At 44.2% G+C, this 23,226-nt stretch overlaps 4 protein-coding genes across 9 annotated transcripts in view; 2 read left to right on the forward strand and 2 right to left on the reverse strand.

The window, feature by feature from the left end:
* Nucleotides 1–8,945, reverse strand: part of SORBS1 (sorbin and SH3 domain containing 1) — a 185,531-nt gene extending 176,586 nt beyond the window's left edge. Inside the window, exons 1-2 of the mRNA XM_030453736.1 lie at nt 8,859–8,945; nt 8,031–8,091 (exon numbers count right to left, since the gene is read on the reverse strand). The gene's annotated coding sequence lies outside the window, so the exon portion shown is untranslated. The remainder of the gene's footprint in view (nt 1–8,030; nt 8,092–8,858) is intronic.
* On the forward strand, nt 117–4,765 carry EIF3F (eukaryotic translation initiation factor 3 subunit F). 2 transcript variants are annotated; one of them, XM_030453749.1, is made up of 9 exons: nt 117–159; nt 199–432; nt 527–597; nt 708–787; nt 1,747–1,884; nt 2,904–2,995; nt 3,218–3,354; nt 3,500–3,613; nt 4,364–4,765. In XM_030453749.1, the coding sequence occupies exons 1-9, from the start codon at nt 138–140 to the stop codon at nt 4,439–4,441; spliced, it is 966 nt and encodes a 321-aa protein (XP_030309609.1). In that variant the 5' UTR covers nt 117–137; the 3' UTR covers nt 4,442–4,765. The 2 variants fall into 2 exon arrangements, with proteins under 2 accessions (XP_030309609.1, XP_030309608.1); XM_030453748.1 differs by having other exon boundaries at nt 118–432.
* On the forward strand, nt 8,216–20,496 carry ANXA7 (annexin A7). Of its 5 annotated transcripts, XM_030453743.1 has the most exons (14): nt 8,241–8,305; nt 8,718–8,842; nt 11,295–11,352; nt 13,280–13,493; nt 13,651–13,758; nt 14,743–14,783; nt 15,077–15,179; nt 15,459–15,553; nt 16,292–16,405; nt 17,343–17,513; nt 18,829–18,999; nt 19,085–19,160; nt 19,811–19,923; nt 20,146–20,496. In XM_030453743.1, the coding sequence occupies exons 3-14, from the start codon at nt 11,296–11,298 to the stop codon at nt 20,266–20,268; spliced, it is 1,386 nt and encodes a 461-aa protein (XP_030309603.1). In that variant the 5' UTR covers nt 8,241–8,305; nt 8,718–8,842; nt 11,295; the 3' UTR covers nt 20,269–20,496. The 5 variants fall into 5 exon arrangements, with proteins under 5 accessions (XP_030309604.1, XP_030309603.1, XP_030309602.1 ...); XM_030453744.1 differs by lacking the exon at nt 8,718–8,842 and having other exon boundaries at nt 8,216–8,305; XM_030453742.1 differs by lacking the exon at nt 8,241–8,305 and having other exon boundaries at nt 8,679–8,842.
* The window catches only part of PPP3CB (protein phosphatase 3 catalytic subunit beta), a 40,081-nt gene continuing 35,380 nt past the window's right edge, over nt 18,526–23,226 (reverse strand). The window contains exons 13-15 of the transcript XR_003987727.1: nt 22,655–22,714; nt 21,957–22,029; nt 18,526–18,650 (exon numbers count right to left, since the gene is read on the reverse strand). The gene's annotated coding sequence lies outside the window, so the exon portion shown is untranslated. The remainder of the gene's footprint in view (nt 18,651–21,956; nt 22,030–22,654; nt 22,715–23,226) is intronic.

A 23,226-nucleotide genomic window follows, 5' to 3' on the forward strand; every position in this document is an offset into this window, starting at 1 on the left:
CTCCTCCGATTGGTTAACAGCTGGCAGGCGGGCCTTAGCGGACGGCGTTGCCCAATAGCGAGGCAGCATTGCGTGACAGGCGTCCAGCTCAGCCAATCACCGCCGGCGTGCAGCCCTCCGTCCCTCTCTCTCGCAAAATGGCGGCGACAGCTCCTGCTCCGGCCCCTCCGGCAGCCGCCCCGGCGCAGCCCCCGGCGGCGGCTCCAGCCACCCCGGCGGGAAACGCACCCTCCGCCGCCGCCGCCACCACCGCACCTCCCCCGCCCGCCACCCCGGCACCGCCACCGCCCGCACCGCCGCTTTCGGCCGCGCTCTCGGGCCCCTTCCCCGGCGGCCGCGTGGTGCGGCTGCACCCGGTGGTGCTCGCGTCCATCGTGGACAGCTTCGAGCGGCGCAACGAGGGCGCGGCAAGGGTCATCGGGACGCTGCTGGGTAAGAGCCGTCCCTTCCGCCGCTCCCGGCTGCTGCCTCCCACGGCTCCCCCGTAACGCGCTGCTCTCCCTTCATCCATCGCTCCCTTCCACAGGCACCGTGGACAAACACTCGGTGGAGGTCACCAACTGCTTCTCCGTCCCTCACAACGAGTCCGAGGATGAGGTAGGGAGCGGATCCGGCGTGGCGGCCCTAAAGTTTGTGTGGGATTTGTCCCCTGCTGAGGGATTAAGCATCCCTGTACCCGGCTTATTGCTCCCGGTCCCCTTTGGCAGGTGGCGGTCGATATGGAGTTTGCCAAAAACATGTACGAGTTGCACAAGAAGGTGTCTCCGAGCGAGATCATCTTGGGCTGGTGAGTTCCCTTCGGCATTCGGGCAGTTGTGCTGCTCCTTTCAGGCGGGCTGAAACGCATCCTTCCCTTGTAACAGGCTGAGGGGCAGAGGCAGTGATGCTGGTGACAGGAAGATCTGGCAGCTCGTGGTGTAAAGTCAGCTGTGAAGCTGCTGCTGTAGCAAGCACCATAGAAAGGAACTGTGTTGGAGGCTTCCAGGGTTTGTTTTTATACCTAGAAAAGGTTATCACAAAGGAGTGATGAGGTAGAGGATACTTGCGTGGGTTTGTTAGAACTCAGCCAGCTGGAACACAGCCTTCAGCACAGCAGATAAGTGGTTAAAAAATAAGGGAGAGCACAAAAAAAAAGTAGTAAAAGCCTCAGGAGGAATTGGTGAAGTTCTCTGCTGAGAAGAGGCAGAAGCAAGGCAAGATCAGGAGGATGTTATGGGGACACAGTCTGTGCCCAGGTGCATCTCTGGTCCTACAAAACAGCTTAGTTGTGTGCTCCTGGAGCAGACTTCCCAACAAGCTGGGAATGGCACAGCAAAATGCCCTCCTAATGACAGGAGCTTTTCCTGTGTATGTGACAAGCTAATTGCAGAGCAGCTGAAGGAGCTAGATGAACAAGTTCTACCTCTGGCAGGGAGATGTTTGATTTGCTTGGCTGGTCCAGAGTTGCTTGGCTTACACAGAAACCGAGTTGGTCCAGAGCATAGATAAGTAAATATGGGGTGTCTGATGTCAACTGTAGCAAGGCTTTATGGCTGGTACTACAACACTGGCCCTGTGCATATTTCAGGAATGGGGTGTGCTTAGCCTGTGAGTCCTACAATTTGAGGACAGCTGGCCCTAGTTGAACCACTTGTACTGAGCCTGCTTCTGCCACTCAGCATTTGGAAGTGTTTCAGGATACAGGCTTGTTCAATACCAAAACACTGGTCCACTTAAACATCCCTCCATGTCTGTGCTCTCTTGAAGGTATGCAACAGGCCATGACATCACTGAGCACTCTGTCCTGATCCATGAGTACTACAGCCGGGAAGCACACAACCCCATCCACCTGACTGTGGACACCAGCCTCCAGAACTCCCGCATGAGCATCAAAGCCTATGTCAGGTACCCTGCCCAGGGAGCTCCCTGAATGCCTGAGGGAGCAGGAGGAGTGCAGTGGGGATGGAGCCTCTCCTTTTGGACACCCAGGTGGGGCAGCTCCAGCCCTGCAGGGAGCCAGGGATCATGGCTTGCTTCCCATCGGAATGTCTTGGCCACTTGTGTGTCACTGGAAGGACCTGGCCTCTCTTAAGCTGCCACCTCCTTGGGGTGGGGAACTGGGACTTCATATCAACCATGGTTTTTAATAACAACCTGAATATCTTTGTGATGCTGCCCAGGATTCCTCCTGCAAGCACTCGTGTCACTAACTTCCATCCCACTGTGCAGCTGCTAGACTGGAGGCACTGGGATTTACTGCTCAGCAGTTTAATACAATTTAGAGGATCAGTGCAGTTAGAACATAACAGAAACAGCATCTTCATGATCATTTTTTCCCCCTTAGCCCCTTCAGTTTTTATCAATTAATAATGGAGATTAAATACTGAGAAATGAAACTGTTTCACCTCAAAGCTCTACCCAGAATTCTGCTGATTCTCGACTGTGCATCTTTAAAGAGGAAGCAGTTCTGTGACATCTTGCTTACTTAAAGCATAAGTGCACTTCAGATAAGAATAATAGAAGTGTTAAGAGTGCTCTGTACTTGAATTTTTGTCATACTTGTGTTTGGTTCTTAAGTGATTTCTCAGAGAGCATGCAGTATTTCAGGATAGAAGAATACCTGCTCTATAAGAAAGTAGGAACTGTGCCTGAGAAGACAATATTTAGCTTTTCATGCATTCATGCTGACAAGTGTCAGACCAGTTAGGAATATTCTGGAATGAAAGTAAGCAATTAGTAGGATGCCAGAGTTGATTTCCTGTCCTTAGTTATCCATGGTCCTAATATTGCAGATTTTGGTGAGAATTAGTAATCTGCTCACATTCACACTTCAGTGCTAACAGAGATCACCGAGCTGGAAATCTGTTCTTTCCTCCCTTAAATATGTCCATGTTGAAAATGTTTTGTTGTTCTTTTTTTCCTAGTGCCCCAATGGGAGTCCCTGGAAAAACCATGGGTGTGATGTTCACACCTCTGACAGTGAAATATGTTTATTATGATACAGAGCGGATAGGAGGTGAGAATTCTCTTCCTCTTTTGGCTATAACCATTGTTGTGACACTATTTAAATGCCTTTTTGTTTGTTTTAACCTGGTAAAATTGCCATTCTACTGGGAATTAGACTGTCTTGCTGAAGCTGTTGTAAAAGCCTCCATAAAGTTGACTTAAAAGTTGATTTAAGCTGTTTCCTGTGGCAGTCAGGTTTGGGTTTTTTCACTGCTGCTCCTCTTTCTTTCAGTGGATCTGATCATGAAGACTTGTTTTAGCCCTAACAGAGTGATTGGCTTATCCAGTGACTTGCAGCAGGTGGGCTCAGCCTCAGCCAGGATCCAGGATACCCTGACCATGGTGCTCCAGTATGCAGAGGATGTCCTGGTAAGGCAAGCTTTCTGTAAGGCAGCAGATTAGTCTGATGGGAGCTCATGCATCTTGGATTTATTTATTTTTAATACATTCTGGCACATAAACTTCCTGAGTTTCAGTCACATGGGAGCTGTCCTGGTTTTTGTATGTGTTTTAGTCTGGCAAAGTGGCTGCTGACAACACTGTTGGGCGATTCCTCATGGATCTCATTAACCAGGTGCCAAAGATTTCTCCAGAGGACTTTGAGACAATGTTGAACAGCAATATCAATGTAAGTTCATCACCTAATTATTTCGTGTATTGCCAGCAAATTGGAAACTCTGCCATGCAGACACAGAGTTGCCATCAAACCCATCTATCTTTTCATACAAAAGTGTTAATAGAAAATTAACTGTCTCTTTCTTGCCAGTAATTTGATATTTTAAGATCTGAAGGTGGATAAAGGAGCTCAGCACAATCATCTTGCAAGCAACTTTTAAACTATTTAGGAATTATGGAAGTCATCTGAAAGCCAGCACCAATTCCTCTTTAGAGTGATTGGGCAATTTGAATTACCAAGCTTCAAGCAGTATTGGCTTTCAGGGGTATCTGATTTGCCTGAGCTGAAGTTCTCTCTCCTGGCATAACTCTTTAAGACACAGACAAGCTTTTAGTGTGCTGCCTTGTTTCTGTAACAGATTTTTTAGAAAGCTAAGTTTCTGGATGTGTTCTTCACCCACGGCCTGCAAGACCAAAACTAAATTTTAATTTTGCTCATACCCTTTGACTTGCCTGGTTAACATGGGTGAACTCAGAAGTTAAAATTTCACAAGCATTGTTTCATATTCTGAGCATACCAAAGCCACCTTCCTGCAAGGGAAGCATTCCTCAGGGTAGGACCTTCAGGACTAACAATATTTCTATCCTAAGGAGCTGATTATAAATGCTTTCCAGCTGTTAAATATTCAACTCCCTAGCAGCCTACCACCTTTCTCAGTATTTCTGTTCACTGGTTTGTTTGGGTTTTTTCCCCTCCTCTCAGGACTTACTGATGGTAACCTACTTGGCAAACCTCACACAGTCACAGATTGCTCTCAACGAAAAACTTCTGAGTTTATAGAAGAAACTTCTGCCACCCCACACTTCAGAGAGGCCGAAGAACAAGCAGACTCACTTTTCCATGGTGGTGTTACAAAGTTCCTTGGACTGTTAATTCAGTGACCCAGATGACTGCTTTACATCTGTAATTCCCACTGCCTTGAGAAATCCTTAACGTGGTTTAGAAAGTGAATGGAAACAGCTGCAGTTTGGTTGAGCCCCGGATTTTAAAATGGAATATGTGAGTCTCTTGTCTCCCAGGTTTATCTACTTGTGTAGCAAAATGCCACTTTATTGTGAGAATGGGTTTGAAATAAAAATTCCATTGCAATGGCAAGAGTTGCCACTCCACTGAATTGTTCCACTTTACAGAAATATAAACCAATGAAGTTCAGTAGAAAATCCAGTGAGAAAAGCTGAAAACACATCATCAAGGATTTCTAAAGCTTCAACTTGCTCTCAATTTGTAAGCCACAGACTTCCTGGATTTTATTAAGGGATTTTTTTCCCTTTTTTTTTTTTTTCCTTTTCTGTTTAGGATCCATTGTTCCAAAACTTTGACAAAATGTAGTTTTAAATATACCAGAAATATAGGCAGTTCTCTGGCTCTGCTTCTAGTTACACTTCATGTTATTGTAAACACATTCAGCTTTAGCTCCTTTCTTCTCATGCACTGTTTATGCTTTGATCCCACTTTTTATGCTTAGGTGTCCACTTTGAATTTATTTTCAGTGTGTCTTGAACTCTACTTGATAAAGACCATACCCACATCAGCATATAGATCAATGGATATAAGAATACATCAGTATTTACCTGTTACAAATCCCCTCTTTGCCTCTTGGTGTCTGTCATGTAGTCTGACTGAGGAGCCCAGTCTCTATTTGCAGCTGAACTCCAATTTTGCAGGAAAATTATCAATTTAAATGCATCATCTAACATTGACACATTTTAATTTAAAAAAAATAATCTAGAGCCACATATTTCTCTTACTTTGGATTATTCCTGGTATTGGTGACACCTCACAGTTTTGTCAGCTGGTATCATTAGCTTATTCCTAGCTTTTGTCCTTTTTAAAGAAAACCTTAAAACTGATCCCAGACCAGACCAACTTAACAGAATTCCCTTTGCAACACACTCTTGGTTCTTTCTTACAAGTCTTGTTCATGCTAATTCCTATTTTCTGTAGTTTAACTAATTTTGGGTCCTTGTCAAGCCTTCTGTGGAAATCCAAGTGGTTTATAGCAAGCTCCTCATTTAGAACATACATTTTGTCAACCTGACCCAGTATGTCCAGGGACTGATCTTAAGATAAACCACATTTGGTTGTAAGTCTTGAAACATGGAGGTAGCACTAATTATTCCATATTGTTTAAAATAAACCTTTTGTTTTGCTGATACGTTGAAAAAAAAAAAATACCAAATCCTTGCTGCCAGAATTAGTTTAGTTTGCTGATTATTCCTTCTACTGGGATGAAGGTCACTCGTTTGCTTGGCTGAGTCATTTCAATTTCTTGGCAGAATACTTAAGTCTGCTGCAAAGAGGAAGTAGAGTTTTGGTGTGCAAGTTTGTGAGCCTGTGCCCATTTGCCAGCTATTAGTAACTACTCTGAAATGCAGGGTTTTAATCCCAAGGATTCAAAAGTTGAAAACCATTGGACCATGCTGCTCTTTTAAGTAGCTTTGCAGAACCACCTGCTCTTTTCCTTTTGTGCTTTCAGGAAGGGTGTAGCTCCTGCTTTTAGCATGGTTCCTCAACAGAACTAGAGACCCTTGTGGCAGCTCAGGTGTAGGGTTTGTGTGAGATCTTTTATGTTTGGACTGCAGTGGGTGGAGCTCTCAAGTGACTCATTGGGTAGAGACTCACTTGAGCAGCTGACATGGAAGGTTAACTCAACTGCTAACTTTGAGTATCTGCATTTTAATTACTTCAGTCACAAGGCAGTGCCACAGAAAAAGTATTTTTAGTACATAATTTAGACTTGGATCACTGCAGGATCCTGTTAGTTTGTTATACTTTGACCTGAGGTTCAAAGCTGACCAGCTTTAAGACCTTTTAAAAATTTTATTTAACTGAAATAGAACATCAAAAGTGATGCTCCATATTATTTAACTGGGGAACCACGTTACAACCAAGATACAAGAGGAGCAGCAATGCTTTAGTCACCTGTGTCACCAACAATAAATTACTCTGGAAAAAATGTTTTGTTTTGGCTCTGCTGACAGCACACAGCACAACTTTGTAGGTAAGATCCAAGTCCCTCCAGATCAAAGTTCTGCCCAGTGTCATGTCTTAGCAGCAGATGCAAGGATACTACACAAGAGAGGAGCAAAGCTTGCCTCCCAACTTCACCAAAACTGAATTTTCAAATAGTGAGAAGTTTCTTTGACTGTTTTATTGGGGTTTAAAAGCTTTCTTAAGTGTTCTGGCTCCACTGATAGAAACAAGCAAAGGGATTTCCCTAATTACAGGCAATGGAATTAGGTTACCACAGTGGTTCCCTTGCATGCTTTAAAAAGTTATTCTATATACTCTTGTTGGCACTTAAACATGCAACACCATTAACACAGATTCTTCTAACATATACTGTGCTATTTAAATGTTTTCTGTAGTTGCTTTCCTATGTGTTTGTGAAAGCAGATTGCTTCTTTCCTGATTAGCTAAAATCCAAATATTCCACTAGGTAAGGAATTGTGGTTTTTAATTGTACTTGGTTCCTGTGAAATCAGTTTTAAGTATATACCTGTGCTCAAAGAAATGTGCTTAACAGAGGTGAAATAGAGTAGATAAACTGGGAGTGTCACCAGAAGAATGCTGTGAGGATTAAATTCCTAAAGCTGCTCCTGACGTGCAGGAGAAACAAGTGAGAACAAGTTGAATTTTGCTGAAGATGACATAGGTCACTAGATCCTCTGTGTGGCTTTAGGTGCTCCTCATTTGAAGTGGGCAAGCACAGTAAATTATTACCCAGCTATTTTCTGCTGCCTGCACTTCATGCTGGTTTACAGACAAATAGAGCAATGGCTGTTTTTACATGGAGAGCTCAAGTGCTGCACGAGGTTACAGGAAGAAATCATTTGCATTTTAATGGTCTCTGAACTGCTAGCATGTTTGCCATTAAAAAGTAGGAAATTATTTTAAATGATTTTAAGTAAACGGTGTATAAATTCATGAGTGGCTCCTCTGTAAGCTGTATCTTGCAGGTCTGAGTCCCTTATGAATAATTAACTGCCAGGTAAAGCAAAGACTATGTGCATGTAGCATCTGTTCTTGGTATCACATGAGCAAGCATTACAACAGGCAGAAACTAGACACTTAGCATGCAAATTACTATAATTAGGATTTCTTTTTGGAAGATATATGTAGCAGCCAAGGCAACCTTACCTTTATGGGCATTCTCATCTTCAGTAACTAGGTAAAAGGCTGCACTGATGTTGTGTAAATGCCTTGCTGTTCTGGTGGCTGAGGTGACTGACTTGGCCGACTACCCCCAGGTACTAAATGATCATCTTCACCTACAAATCTCCTGTGTTCTTGGCAAACACACTGGATTTATACACACACCAGGGCTGACTGCAGGGGGAACCTCCCCAGCTCAGGTGCCTCAGCTTACCTCTCAGCCGCTCGCAGGAGCCCTTCTGCACCTTCCCTTCAGCCCGAAGCGGGGGACAAACCTGCCGAGGACAGAGAAGGGGTCCTGAGTTAGCCCGGGGCCATCACCACCAGGAGCCGCTGCCCGCCGGGCCTCTCCTTCCCTACCCGCGGGGAGCAGGGCCCGTGGGCCGGGCCGGGGAGGGCTCGGTGCCAGGGGCGGGGCGGACACCGACACAGCCTCCAGTTTGCGGTGTAGCGGGAGAGGAGGCAGCGGCTCCGCAGGTTTCCCCTCAGGTGAGGGAGGCAGAGCGGGCGGGAGGGCGGGAACGGCCCGGACCCGCGCGGACCTCGCTCCCCTCACACCGCGGACCCGCGCGTCCTGCGCTCGCCTCACATCCCGCACCCCCTCGCTCCCCCTCATACCTCGGGCCCTCTCGCTCCCCCTCACACCCCGCATCCCCTCGCTCCCCCTCACACCCCGCATCCCCTCGCTCCCCCTCATACCCCCCTCGCTCCCCCTCACACCCCGCTCTTCTTCTCTCCCCCTCATACCCCGGGCCCCCTCACTCCTCCTCACAACCCCGACCCGCCGCCGCCCCTCACACCCCGCACCCCCTCGCTCCCTTCATACCCCTCATCCCCCCCTCTCTCCCCCTCATACCCTGAGGCCCCTTCGCTCCCCTCACACCCCGGGCCGGCCCCGCAGTGCGGCAGGGCCCTGCTGGCCAACCGGGCTACCGGAACCGCCCCAGAGAGCCCTACGCACCTCCGGCCGAAGGCCTGACTATCCCGGTGGGGAGCGGGAAGGAGGTGCCGGTGGCCTGAGGGGAAGTAAGTGGAGCGGTACCTGCAGGCGGGAGGCTCGGCGGCGGGCGGGCGGCTGAGGGAGCGCGGAGCGACGGCGGTCAGGGCCGGCTTGGGGCGGGGGTTTAGAGCCGCCCCTCGGGGTCGTTTGGAGGAGGGAGAGGTGGGGTGGGGCCCCTCGGGGTGGGTTAAAGGCGGTGGGGTCGGGGGTGTGTCCCCAGGTGTGGTGCTGTGGGTGTGGCCGCAGGTGAGGCCGCAGGTGTGCGCAGGGCGGGGGCTCCTCTCCTGTGAGGCCTTGGGCCCAGGGGTGCCCGCGGAGGGAGGGGCAGACAGACGGCCGCGTTGTCCCCTGATGTTCACCCCCAAAAATAAATACAAACAAGCACACACACCCCTGGTGCCCGGCTCCCTGGTGCCCGGCAGATCCCGATTCCAGCCCTTAGAGCAGAACCGGGCACCCAGTCCACCTTGGCCCGGTCCGGCGCTGACTCACCCCGGGGCAGGCCTCGCCTTGGGAGAAGGGGCGGGAATTGAAATGGGATGGGAAGAGTTGTGGTTTAAAAAAGTTATTTTGGTTTGAAAAGTGGTGGTGTCGGAGGCTCTGTTGTGCTGGGGGGTGCTTGCGGTAAGTGAAGCAGCAGCAGCAGCAACCCTGTGTTTACAGAGCACCCATATTGTGTAAGTGGCTTCATTTGTCTCCTGGAAAACGTGACTGAGAGAGGGTTCAGTAAATATTGTTGTCTGGTCAGAGTGGGCTTTGAATAGACTTTTGTGTCAGAGGCAATTCCACTTCAGCACCGTGTCCATCTGGTGATAAAAACCTGAAGTCACTGAAAAAGTTCCTTACTTCAACCTTTCCTTACTCATGAATTATTCATTTTCCAGATAAATAAGCAAAGGCAAATAAAACAATTTAATTTCTATAATTCAGAAGCATGACAAGTAGGTATGAAGGTCTTGCTAGGAGGGGGATGATTCAATGAAATACAATTCTCTGTACCTGGCCCAGAAGAACTCTCCTCACAAACTGAATCTTAAAGAAGGAACCATTAAAAAAAAAAGTAAGGAAAGTGTTAAACAACTACCAGTGCACCACAAGTTTACATGGGCAGTTAATTTGCTAATCAAAAATACCTCCCAGCCTTGATGGCTCCTTTGCTTGGAAACGTGATGTTGGAAACTCGTGCACTGAAAAGCTTTTTGCCAGGAAGTGTTTGCTAGTAAATCAGAGACAGAGCAGAAAACTTACATGGATTCTAAATTAGGTAGCTTACCAGTAAGTCTAAATTTTGGAATATTTTAATATGGTGAAAAGATTTTGAGGTCACGTTTATTGTATGAATTAAACTTTTTACAGCTGTTCTGTCACCAGTGTCATTTTGCATAATGAAAAGCATTTAAAGTTGTACTGTGGAAATGATACAGGGAACCTCTACAAGTTTTACAGACTTTACAATCCTGTCTTCATAATGGTGTGACCTTAGTTGCATTACACAAAGCTGCAAAGTGTGTGTTTGGTTGGTTGGGTTGGTTTTAAACACTCAGTTCTGCTGACACAATTATTTTCCTGTCAGCAGAGAGGAGGAAATTGAAATCAGAAGGAAGTGTTGCTGGTCGTGTTCCTGAGAGGAGTTACAATTAGTGCTGAAGTTAGGAATGCCAGAAGAAATGTGCTTTTGAAAGCCATCCAGAAGCTGTCAGTAATAACTACTGCACAGGTCCTGGCTTAAGGTGCTGCTTCTTAGGGAAATAGCCATTAGCAATGTTAATGATTAAAGCATAGCTTTACAAGTACAGCTCCTGTTGTTCTTCCCTCTTTACTTGGAAGTGATGCCCCAGGTTTATCAGTGTGAGACTGCACAGCTGTGCTTCTCTGCAGCTTGGTTTTGGCTCTTATTTGAAGTATCCTAGGCAAAGTTTTAATGTTTTCCACATCAAGTCCCAGGTGGTTAATTCCATGGCCACCTTTTGCCTTAATGGCCCAATGCAGTAAAAATTTGCCTTCTAAACCCATTTGGATTGCCCAGTGAGTAACTGGAAATGTCAAAAAAAGCTCATTGTATGTGATTCATTTTTGTATTTCTCCAGTCCTTTGCTTTGTGGAGCTGAGGTGCATGCTGTCCTAGAAACATGCCATGGAGCACTCCCTGACCCTGCTCAGGGCATCTGTGTGCTGTGTATCTGAATTATTTTGGGAGATTCAGGCCCTTTTCCATACTTCACTGTCTGGCTGACCCCACATGGGAGCTGTGGTCAGTCACAAAGCTGAGGATGCTGCCCTTCTCAGTCCTTCTTGCTGTGGTCCTGGGCATGAAAAAAAGGAGACATTTTGGGGGGTTAACAGCTGACAAGTACTCCTGAGCAGTTCTAAACCTACTGAACACTCTTCAAGTGATTTAACAGGCAATGAGCAGGCAACTACTACACACTCATATATAATGCCTTATATAATTTTTTTTTTTTTTGGTTTTCCCCCCAGAATGTCATACCCAGGTTATCCCCCCTCTGGTGGCTACCCTGCTTTCCCTGGTTATCCTGTAAGTATGGCTCTTGAATATTTTGTATTCCTAATGGATTTATATTCTGTCAGTACCCCTGCTCACTGTGCTCTGTGCCTGTGTAAATACTAGCTGTCAGTTCTTACACAGTGTTCTCTAGAGATTAAGTCCAGCCTTCATCTAGATATCCCTGAGGATGGCTTTACAGTTGCCTGATAAAAATTCCAAGGATGAAGTTTAAATTGTGGGGGATTTTTAAATTTATTTTTAATGTCCTCTATGGTTCCAGAAAGGTTTTTTGATGGGTCTTGTTTTAGTTTATCTCTGTCTTGAGAGGGTGTGTTGTTGTTTTCTGAAAATAGCAAATACTTCTTTTGAGCATCAGTGATCTTATGTAGAGCATCAGTGGTCTTATGTAGAGGGCCAGAGGTAATCTCTGAAGCAGTCTCAGCCAAACAGCCCATGTACTCATATCCAAGGATTTACAGAGATGCTGAACAAACTTCAGTGGCCATTTCCCTCAGGAAGAGCTTGGAATGCTTCACTCACGTAGCCCAGCTTCCATTCAGCACCAAGTAAATATTTTTCTGAGGATTTCTTGACTTTGACCCCCTATCCTTCAGCCACAGGACTTTGTTCCTCCTCAGCCCACGACTGAATGGACTGAAAATTCCAATGAAACTCAGCCAAGGCTGGAATGTGTCAAATGTGGCTGATCCTGCAGTCTGTTTTGTATGCCTGCATTGTTTTTCTAAGCTAGCTGCAACTCTCTGCTCTTATTAGCATGGCTCTGATCAGACTGGCATGGTGGCAATTTTATATCCTGAGTTTCCTGGAGTACAGAACTGGGGTGAAGCTCAGCCTGCATCCTGCATCCCACTAAGATACTGAAAAGCTATATATAAAAATATATATAAATAATAAATATAAATATATATCTATATATTAAAAATACTTGCATGCAAAAAAATTTCTGATTTGACTTTACAATTTACCCTTTCTCCCTCTGAAACACTACAATTAGTCAAACTAAAGGCAAACATGTTAGAAACCAGAATTTCTTAACTCCTTTTTTTTTTTTCATTCCTCCTTTCAATGTTCTGCTTGACCTTGGTAATTTATTTTTACCTACACTGAAAGTATTTTTTCTTAGCTAAAAAGTCCCTAGAGATTCAATTACAGTTCTAGGTTTTCTGGTCTCATTGATGATGGCCAAATTGATCACCAGGGGGGGGAAAAAGTGAAATTATTTTCTCCTGTAATTGTGAGAGCAGGGCTTGTTACAGTCCTGATTTTGGATTTGTGAATCTAAATGCCATTAAAATATTTTTGTTGAGTCTTTCAGAGAAAGATTAGACTGTACTGTTGGAGAAGAGAATATTATACAGCTTGGGCACAGTAATCTGGGGGTAGAAATCTTAGGGTGAAGAAACCCAGGGAGAACATCTGAGCTAGATTTAACCACTTGGCAGTTGGTTTCTGTTTTCTGGGCTCAGGAATGAGTGTGCACTGTATGTAAGGTGTGATTCTCAGCAAGTGAGTAATGAGTCCATACATTATACTTTCTTCTGAAGCTGATTTTAAATACCTGATTTTTAAGATCAAGTAGATGACTTTTAACTTAGAGGGTTTTCCTTCGGAGATCATGGTCATCCCAGTAAATCTTTCTAATGTACATTAATGCTAATAGCAGCCTTTGTGGCATGGCTGAGAAGTTATACACGTAGCAAAACAAAGGCAGATAGATGTTTGACTTGTTCTTTTCATTTAAGCCTGTAATAGGTGTTCAGCCTGACTCAGTAGTGCAGGTTTAGTCATTGAGTGTCTGTGCTTTATAACCTGGATCGTAAAGGAAATGGAAAGAAAAAAAAAAAAAAACCCCACCTCTTACAAAACCACACCTCTTACAAGTTCTTACTGTGTAACATCTGAAAATACAGAGATCCACCCCGTTTTTGTGTTTCAGCCAACAGGACAAGAGTCCTACCCCCCAGCTGGGCAGTTCTCCTACCCTGCTGTCCCTGGGGGATACCCCCCAGCAGGAGGAGGGACTTTTCCTGCAGCACCACCCACTGCTGGCTTCCCTGCCCCGGGGGGCTTCCCTGCTCCGGGGGGCTTCCCTGCCCCGGGGGGCTACACTGGAGCTCCCCAGGCTGGAGGAATGCCACCTTACCCTGGAGGTAAGAACCTTTGTGGAGAGGACTCCTGGGAGTGATTTCTGGTGTCACCAATCCCTGTGCTTGGTAGAAGTAGTGCAGAAATGCAGCGTGGCAGCCAGACAGATGCTGCTTAGCAGGAACCAAACACTAAAGTCTGTTAAAATCTTTCTTCTCCCAGCTCCCACAGCCCCTGGGTTTGGTGTGCCTCCTGCTGGCCCTGGCTTTGGTGGCTATCAGCAGCCATCTGCCCAAAGCTATGCTGGAGGTGGACCAGCACAAATTCCAGGTATGTCATTTGTAAGGAACTTCAAGCACCTCAAGTTAACCCAAGAGATCCCAGGAAATCAGGCTCTTACCTTTGTTACTTTAGCTGTTGAAGGTTGTGTGCTGGACCCCTCCTTTCTTGACAAGACCCCTGCAGGGCTGCTGAGAGCCAGCTCTGGAGGTGCTGCACCCAAAAGGGAAGGCTGACACCCATCCATGGTCATCATCTGGGGGGTTAGAATCACAGAATGTTAGGTTGGAAGGGATCTCGAGGACCATCTGGTCCAACTCTTCTAATATTATTGGAATATTAGGTGCTGATTCTTCTTCAGACTGCAAGTATTTGATGAGAACTGTGAAATCCCAAGTCCACATCCAATGAGTCCCTAGCTGTTCTGTTAAAAGAATTAATGAAATTTTCAGATCTGGGTGTTCATGGTGATCCCTGGAAGAGCAGGGGAGTGCAAAGGAGAGTGCACACAGGGCAGTGTGTTCAGTGCTTTCACAGGTCACTTGCCATAAAGATTATTTTTGTCCTGGAATGTTGTCAGTTTGTTTGCAAGAAATTCAAAACAGCAAAACTCTTTTTGTTTTTTTATTTTAATGGTTGGTCTGTGAACTCCAGTAACTATGCTGCTGTTAAGATGGTAACAACTGTACCTATGTATTATGGATAAAAATAAAATGCTCAGGAAAAAAAGAAATAGTAGATACAGTTTTTGTATTCCTAGCACTTTTGGTCATAAAATGAGGTTCCTTAAATTCTTTTTTGCACAATGAATTCTTCACATTTATTGTGTATATGCCAGACATCTTAAAGTGTACAACTGGGAGAGAGCAGGGACAAGAAGTTCAGTTACTGATCATGATGTGGATCATTACTTAGGAAAGAGCTTTTGTGGGGTGGTAGGTCTGGCACTGGCTGTACTTTCAGATTAAACAGGATTTGCACAATAAGAGCAGAGCTAATTAATTCCCTTAATCTTGTTCTCTCATTTATTTTCAGTAGGATATGGTGGACAAGCCCCATCACCAATGCCTGCCCCGGTACGTGCTGTGTCCTCTAATCAATCTTATGCTGCTTCTGTGGTTTTCATATTTTTACAACTGGTTTCCAACAATTAGCAGCAATGCATCTGCATTTGCAATCTGCAGTGCAAGTTCCCAGCTACACTCAGGGTATGACCTGAAAAAAATCATCACAGGACTAAATGATTGGGAGTTAGAGAGAAAAAGGGGCAACTAATTGACAGCTCCTTCTGAAGTACTGCTCCAGTTGTGATTTTATTTGAGTTCCTGTTGTGCAGGAGGGCTGGTTACACATAACTCTTTATTCTCAGCCTGCAGCAATGGTCCAGTGTACCCAGGGCACAATCCAAGCTGCTCCAGACTTTAATGCTGAAAGGGATGCAGAAATCCTACGCAAAGCTATGAAGGGGTTTGGTAAGTCAGCAAGAGAAGGTTAAGTTTCTACTGAGATAACTTTTAAAGGGTATTTTGTCCTAGTTTTATTTAACCATACATTTTTTTCTTCCCAAGATTTTCAGAACAGCCAAGCTTTTAAAATGACTTGCACAATTTAGTAGATGCTGTTACATAAAAATTTGGTTGCCTGAAGTGGTGGTCATTTCTTAACATAACTATGCCCAAATGCAAGACAGAAAAATCAGTTTTGGAGGGCTTGAGGTGAGTTCTGACACGAGGCTTCCCTCTGCTTCCCAGGAACTGATGAGCAGGCCATCATCAATGTTGTTGCCAATCGCTCCAATGACCAGAGGCAGAAAATCAAGGCAGCTTTCAAGACAATGTATGGCAAGGTATGTTCACTAGTTCATTAAACCAATTAAAAAAACCAATTAAACCAATTAAACCAATTAAAAAAAATACAAACAAACTTTCAGCTGCTGCTTCAGCTGCCTGATTGCATTTGAGTCCTGGGGAGCATTTGGGGCATTTTTTACGTGCACTTCTGTCAGTTTTGTGTACTGGGGGACATCTGGTATTTAACATTGTGTTGTCCTGACACCAGATGGATGGGTGGGAGAAGGCTGAGGGCTGGCTCTGTCCCTGAGCAAACAAGAAGCTCCTCTGCTTCTTGTTTATATATAATACAATGTTTAATAAAAAGAAAATAATCAAGCTTAAACTGCCTGTGTATTAGTGCCTGAGGCTACCGAGTTTTTAATGTACAGGAATCATCACTGAAATAGTATTTTTTGTCACTGAGACAGTAGTTGAGGCTTGATTAATAAAAGGCAGAACTAATTTCCTCTCTCTGTCATTTTTAAAAGTTAAAGTGAAATTTTATAGTTGTGGAATTTTTTCAGGACCTGCCTAGGTCCTAATTAGTAAGGATATAATGGAGAAGAGCTAAACTGTCCAAGTTTTGGACAGAGGGAAGTTCTTTGGAAGAAATAAAACACCACATAGATAGAAGTGAGTCACAAATGAGTCACCACAGAAAGTTCTAGTTTTTGGTGGGTTTTTTTTTTTCAGTATATAATCTACATATCTGACACTCTCCAAAGCCCCTTTTTGTGTTTATAATTGAACAGGATTTAATTAAAGATCTGAAGTCTGAGTTAAGTGGGAACATAGAAGAATTGATTCTAGCACTCTTCATGCCTGGCACCTACTACGACGCCTGGAGCTTACGCCATGCAATGAAGGTATGGCTTTCCTGGGAATGAAAGATTTTAAAGTCATCTTAAAATTCACAGCTAAGAAAAGAGAATACCTGACCCCTGCACTGCTGAAAAATCCAGTACTGGCAAACAAATTTTTGGTCTCTGGGGCATAAAATTCTTTTCTGCTGTGCCTCCAAGTTTCAGCCAATTTCTGCAGGACCGGTCAGTTCAGAGCAGCAGAAGATGAAACCCTGCAGGACAGAAAATGTTTCTCTGCCACTTGGCCACAATTTTTGCTAGGACCTAGAAAGAGCCAGGGTGGAATTAAAACTGTAACCACTGCTTAAAGTGAAGGGATGTACCTCTCCTGCCAAGGAACAAGCCATTGTTACTGAAAGGTATTTTTGGATTACCCATTTTTTTTTCCCCAGAACAACAACAATGAAAAAATATTTTTGTAAGGTCAGATGATGTGCATATCTGTTCAAGTATTAAGATTGCATCAGAGATTAGGTGGGCTGGTTAGGTTAAGCACTGAACTTGAGTAAACTCTTACATCCAGCTTACCAGAATTTCTTGCTGGTTTGAGCTGCAGCAGCTAGCAGGTGGCTGATACTGGAAACAAGTGACTTAACCCATCTGTGAATTCAGACCACCTTAAGAATGTGGATCTTAAATAAAAATTGGGACTTATTGGAGGCAACAGCCATTTAAAATAAATTAGAACATTACCTTACACAGATCTGCTTAATTTCACTGGACACAGAATGTATCTCTGGCTTTAATGATGATCACAAGGCTCTACCTGCCCCTGGTACATTGCCAGATTAAGGCTGCCAAGAATCTCCTTCCTAAACCATTTTCCAGTGAACTATTGCTGATGTCACTGTTGTAGATGTATGGTTTTGGGCTTTATTTGTTTGTTTGTTTGACCTGGTGCAGAATTGACTGTTTGAGGCATCTTTTCCTCTGCCTGCAGGGAGCAGGCACTCAGGAGAGGGTGCTGATCGAGATCCTTTGCACAAGGACAAACCAGGAGATTCGGGAGATAGTGAACTGCTACAAATCAGAGTTTGGAAGGGACATTGAGCAAGACATCAGATCAGACACCTCAGGACACTTTGAACGACTGCTTGTATCTATGTGCCAAGTAAGCTTTCTTTTTTTTTTTTTTTTTTTCCCTAAGATAACAGCTTATAGTTTGACTTTGCATACAATCATAATGGCTCCAGAAACAACACTGCCTGTGTATGCTTAGCAAGAGCCATGTTTTTAAGAAATTAGCCCTGGGCCATTAATTTATTCCCTAATGACAAGATAAGAGACAAGATAAGACACTTCAGTCTTTCTTCAAGGAAAAGATATTTCTTATCTCTACATCTATGATGAACTCTGTGACCTAAATGACTGCTCTATATTCCTGAGAGATTTTATGTGTAAATATTTTACTGTGCAGATGCAATCAAGTAGTAGTATAAAGCACTGCCCCACACAGCTGTTACCACAAGATGCATTTTAGTTTCTGCCTACGTTAAGGAAATAATTTGGGTGTCATGACAGGATAACCTTTATGTTATGCAGAATACTCATGAGGATTCCTACAAACAAGCTAAGAGGCACCACAGGGCAAAACATACCTCCAAATTTACACCATCTTTCCTCCACCAGAGTGAGGGAGGTGCTGCTATTGAACTCAGCTTACTTATCCCATTTCATTTACTAGGGCCTGGGGTTTTTTGCTTGCATTTTTAGGAAGAAATGTGTGCTCATGCAACTTCCCACATTGCTCTGATCAGTCTACCTACCTGCTGTTAGGATTTCTGTGACACTTCTCTATCTTGCTTGCCTCAGCCTTTGTGAGGGTTCAGCTATGCATTAGGTATTTGGATTAAAAAGACAAAATCCACAAGGAAGCAAACCTTGAGAAGCTCATGCTGCTGATTTTTATTTTGATAAGTCCAGTACAATAACTGACAACCACATAATTTAAATATTATATCAGCCACTACAGATACAACAGTATTAAGCCTACTCAGCCAGTGTATTTAGCAGCATCCATCCATGCACTGGGCAGCCAGAAACACCCAAACAAAGCACAAGGAACATCATACAAGCCCCACTGACACGTAAGCCCTACTTAACAACTAGCAGAAGTGCTTTCTGGAAATAACTGGTACTTGAAATTAGCAAATTCTAAATAAAATGGAAGACCTGAGATACTTCAGGTGTGCATATTCAGTATGATAATTCATTAGTTCATTTGGGAAGATTCTTTGCAACTTGATGCCTGGAAACAAACAGAGAGAAAGAAGTATTAAACCAAAGAGGAGTTTTAAAGCAAATTAATGTGTTTCAAACTGCTGTTGCTCTTTCTGCTTCAGTATATTTGGGGTCTACTCTGCAAGCACCTAAACACAGCCCTTCCCTGAGTCATTTCACCTGCCAACTGCTGTCTTTGGATTTAGGGTAACAGAGATGAGACTCAAACTGTGGATTACCAGAAAGCCCAAGAAGATGCTCAGCGGCTCTACCAGGCAGGTGAAGGGAAACTGGGAACCGATGAATCTTGCTTCAATATGGTTCTGGCAACCAGAAGTTTCCCCCAGCTGAAAGCAACAGTTGAGGCATACTCCAGGGTAAGAGTTCTCCACTGATTTCACAGGAGCCTGGCCAGAGGATTTTAAATGAAAGCTGCTTGCCATGAATCTCATTTATTTGTAGATTGCCAATCGTGATTTGTTAAGCAGCATCGACCGGGAGTTTTCAGGAAACGTGGAACGTGGTTTGAAGGCTATTTGTAAGTGACATTTCTTCCCTTCTTCTCCCCTGGGAATTAAACCTCCTAAAGGTAACTGAAGAACCCTGTTCCACACTGGCCACATTCACTAGTAAATCTGCAGGCACCAGTCCTACCACTGCTTTCCAAATGGCAGTGTTTCTGTAGCCATGAAGGATCAGCAAAAACTTCCAAGATAATACTCTGCTCAGGAGTTTTATGGGGGAAAATTAGCTCCAAGAATCACAGAAAAGAACAGAGGCACATCTCAGAGTGAACAATCTCACTGAAACGAGCTCCATTCTTTAACTAGGAGTGGGAACTTGTTACAGTTGTACTTAGTGAGATCCTAGCCATGGAAGATGAGTATTTGTATCTCAGTACCAGCTACCCAAGGAGAACAACTGCTTTTAAATGACCTGTTTGAGGGCTAATGATTCAGCCAAGCCTTGAAAAGCACTTCCAGAAGTTAACTGCTAATAACCTTAAGTTTTTGTCAGCCTGAAAATAAGCTCAGCTCTTTAAAACATTTCCTGTAATCCACATAAGTGGATCTCCATCAGTACCTACCCTCTAGCTGCCTACAGCAAAAATCCTGCTTTGATCCTGCCAGGTATCCCTCTACAGCACACAGGACTGGAATTAATCCTAAAAAATATCCTTTATTGCAGTGCAATGTGCTTTAAATCGCCCAGCCTTTTTTGCAGAGAGGCTTTATCACTCCATGAAGGGAGCTGGCACAGATGACTCTACCCTCATCAGAATTATTGTCACCCGCAGTGAGGTAAGAACCTTCCTCCTCCTCTCTAAATGTCACCTCTAGCAGAAAGCTGTCACCCCAAACAGCTTCTCCTTTGGTCCTGCTCAGGGACCAGCTGGAGCCCGTGCTTTCTGTCCTGTGTGAGGGAGGAGGTGTGGGGTGCCTGTCTAGGAGTTAAAAATCACACACTGTGTTTAAATCCTGTGCTTTTTGGTTTGTTTTTTTTGGTTTTTTTTCTTTGCCTAGATTGACCTTGTGCAGATCAAACAGATGTTCACACAAATGTATCAGAAGACCCTGGCTACAATGATAGCAAGTGATACCAGTGGTGATTACAGGCGTTTGCTGCTGGCTATCGTTGGCCAATAGAAGAGGATTGTCTGGTTTTTTGTTTTCTTTTTTAAGAACTGGAGGTAACATGTACGTGCTTTATGCAGACACTGACTGTCCTTGCCTGTCAGAGTAATGTCAGACTTTGTATAATCAATCAGGTATGTCTTCTAGATGATTGGATAAGCTTCCTGCACTTTACGATTGCCTTAATTTACAGCACATATTATTCTGTCTTGTATAATAAAATATATATCTTGTCTGTTAGCCCCTAAGCCTTGGTCCTTTTGACCCAGACACAACAGCCTCCCCCCCTGTCAGACTCCTGCATGATTAAACTGCCTCAGCCAAACCTCCAGCACTCAACAAGTTTCTTGAAACACCTGAACTTACCTGCTGAGGTAACTGTGGATGACAAAAAGAAAGCCCCAGGCTGTGATATAAAGCATTTTACACACACTCTCCCCCTTTAATGCTGGCAAACATGCAAGTGCTGAGTTTAAGTCACATTACACTGACAGTGTAAGCCCTTGGCAGAATCTGCCTGTGCCCCCCCTATTTAATTTATTTAATTAGTTCCCATGAATGGTGAGCTACCATTATGCTTAAGGCAGCAACAGAAAGGAGAAATCACCTCAGCAGTAATTTTTAACCTATCTCCTGGTAAAAGAGTGGGTGATACAGCAAATGACTGAGCAGTGAAAAATGCCAGTATCTAAATGCTAAGCCCTCAGAACACACAGCAAATCCAAACTGAACCAATTGCCACCTGGACACTATAAATAACTGTGGGAGTTTTCAAAGGATTTTAAAAGCACAGCTTTGATTAACACATTTTGAAAGCCACAGTGAATCTGTCCCCAGCCATCAACAGAAGCAACAGAAGGTCCAGGTCCAGCAGCCAGCAATACACTTCCTAACACTGCTAAACAGCATTTTAACAAATAATAATGACTGGCAGGATACACCCTCACACAAACAACAAAACACTTCCTATTATGCCTCAAACAAGCAGAGCAGGGGCTGGTAGAGTTGATTCTAACATGGCAAACCTTTTACACAGCACCTACATAAAGGTTTTCACACAACAGTAGCAGATACTGAGTTTATCTTACCAAAAAAGCTTAAGTATTTAATTTACATCACTGTTCTGCAGCCTAAATCTGACTTTAGACCATAAGTTACTTTAGTCTAAGCTTTTTCTTATATTAAACTTAGAATACAGTTAAAAATTCCTGAGTCAGATTAAAATTTATTATTTCTAGATGGAAGCTGATTTGAGGAGACTGCAAGAAAACCCACTCTGCTTCCTTGGTGCAAGTGTCCACTGATAAAAAAGATGTGTCTACACACACACTGCTGTCAACAGCTTCTCCAGCTTGGCCAAGATTCTCAGAAGCTTTGGCTCTGGTTTCTTTGCTCTTGAGCAAACTTCCTGACAGGTGCAAGAGCTCAGCATTTCATAACTGAAGCACATTAGTGCATCCATCTTGTTTTATGTGACTAAAAAATCCCCACCACTTGTCACTCAAAGCAGAATATGGGTTAAGTCTGGCTTGTACTTACTGCTAAATGGGTTACAAGAACTGAATGACTGACAGTTTAGTTGTAGCAAAAAATAGTCAAGGAAAGAATGAAAAATAGAATAAGGACACACAAACTCTTGTTTGTTTTTTGTACCTCCTTAGAACACTGAAAGCAGAAAGTGAGCCATGCAAACTACTTACAGTTTCCTGGGAGGGAGGATATAATTTCTTCTCTTCAGCCATGCAAGAATTAAGAGACAGCTCCAGGCTCCACCTTTCAGAAACACAGTAGGGAAAAATGAGTGCCTGCTTTCCAAACAAAAGGAAACCCAGGGACACAACCCTTGTTAACCTGCCTGTCTGCTCAAGGGCTGACAGGACACACACAGCAGGAGAGGAGAAAGCAGGTCAGCAACTACCCAAGAAATACTACTGCACATCTGCCTTCAGACCTACAAGACAACTGATACCACAGAGGGATCCTCAGAGGAAAATAATAAATGGATACTGCAAGGGAATCCTCCAGAAAGCAGAGCAGGAACCCTCAAGCTGGACACTTACCCCCCAACAGTATCAGAACCAGTTCTCTCCAGTTACAATCTGATCTTTCCAGACAAAGCCTGAACCTGTATTTCCTCCACAAACACAACTGCAGCTAGTCAGGATCCTCATCAGCACAAAGATCTGAGCATAAATCATGGAAAATCCGGTCTGGTGAGGCTGAGGAGTTTCCCACTAGCACTTCCAAGGAGAAAGGTACAGTCATGATGTTCCTCATGTAAAATTTCAGTCCTGCTTAGTAACAGGTGTGTGTTCTGCTGTTAATGACACCCTGTGCAATCCATACAGCTCACAGGGGGATGTTTCATAAAAAAAAACCCAAAAACCAAAAAACTTACTGTTGTTTAACTTGATCTTCTGCCCTCAAACTTGGAGAAGAGTTTCCAATTAGAAAGCATCTGCAACGAAGTAAAACAGAACATTACAACTCCGTTAGCAATACCACCTCACTATCTTTTTCATTCTCATCCTGTGCAGCAGCATGTTCTGACTTTAGAAGTGGCTGTGCAGCCAGCCAGACCCCCCCTGCTGCCACAGAGCAGCCCCAGTGGGCTCAGATCTTTAGTTCAGACCTGCACACAAAAGGCAGCTGCACTCAGCAGCCCTTCTAGAGTCACCTTAGCCCTGCTCTCAGCTTCTACAAACCAACCAGGGGTGTCCAGTTGAGCTGGCAGAAAACATCCAGGGATTTTATTGATGAGAGAGAGCTCAGAAGCCAAAGCAAATAAACATGAATAATATTGAAATTAAAGTGCGTTTACACTCGGCTCATTTTCTGCAAGCTAAATCTGACCTTCCAGGCTATTTTGTCAAGAGCTTAAATTTCAACTACTTTAATAGCTTAAATTTTGACTAAAAAAGACTATTCTGAACCAATTTCCAAGGTCAGGTTAGGCCTACGAGTGCCAAA

Source organism: Calypte anna, chromosome 6 (assembly GCF_003957555.1).
Source record: "Calypte anna isolate BGI_N300 chromosome 6, bCalAnn1_v1.p, whole genome shotgun sequence".
In the NCBI taxonomy this organism is placed as follows: domain Eukaryota; kingdom Metazoa; phylum Chordata; class Aves; order Apodiformes; family Trochilidae; genus Calypte; species Calypte anna.

Excerpts from the sequence above, each read along its gene's own strand:
- EIF3F (XM_030453748.1), top strand. The coding sequence starts at position 138 with ATGGCGGCGACAGCTCCTGCTCCGGCCCCTCCGGCAGCCGCCCCGGCG. Across the intron at positions 598-707 it reads ACAACGAGTCCGAGGATGAG|GTGGCGGTCGATATGGAGTT; the intron begins GTAGGGAGCGGA and ends CCCCTTTGGCAG. Across the intron at positions 3,355-3,499 it reads AGTATGCAGAGGATGTCCTG|TCTGGCAAAGTGGCTGCTGA; the intron begins GTAAGGCAAGCT and ends TATGTGTTTTAG.
- ANXA7 (XM_030453744.1), top strand. The coding sequence starts at position 11,296 with ATGTCATACCCAGGTTATCCCCCCTCTGGTGGCTACCCTGCTTTCCCT. Across the intron at positions 11,353-13,279 it reads CTGCTTTCCCTGGTTATCCT|CCAACAGGACAAGAGTCCTA; the intron begins GTAAGTATGGCT and ends TTTGTGTTTCAG. Across the intron at positions 13,759-14,742 it reads TGGACCAGCACAAATTCCAG|TAGGATATGGTGGACAAGCC; the intron begins GTATGTCATTTG and ends ATTTATTTTCAG.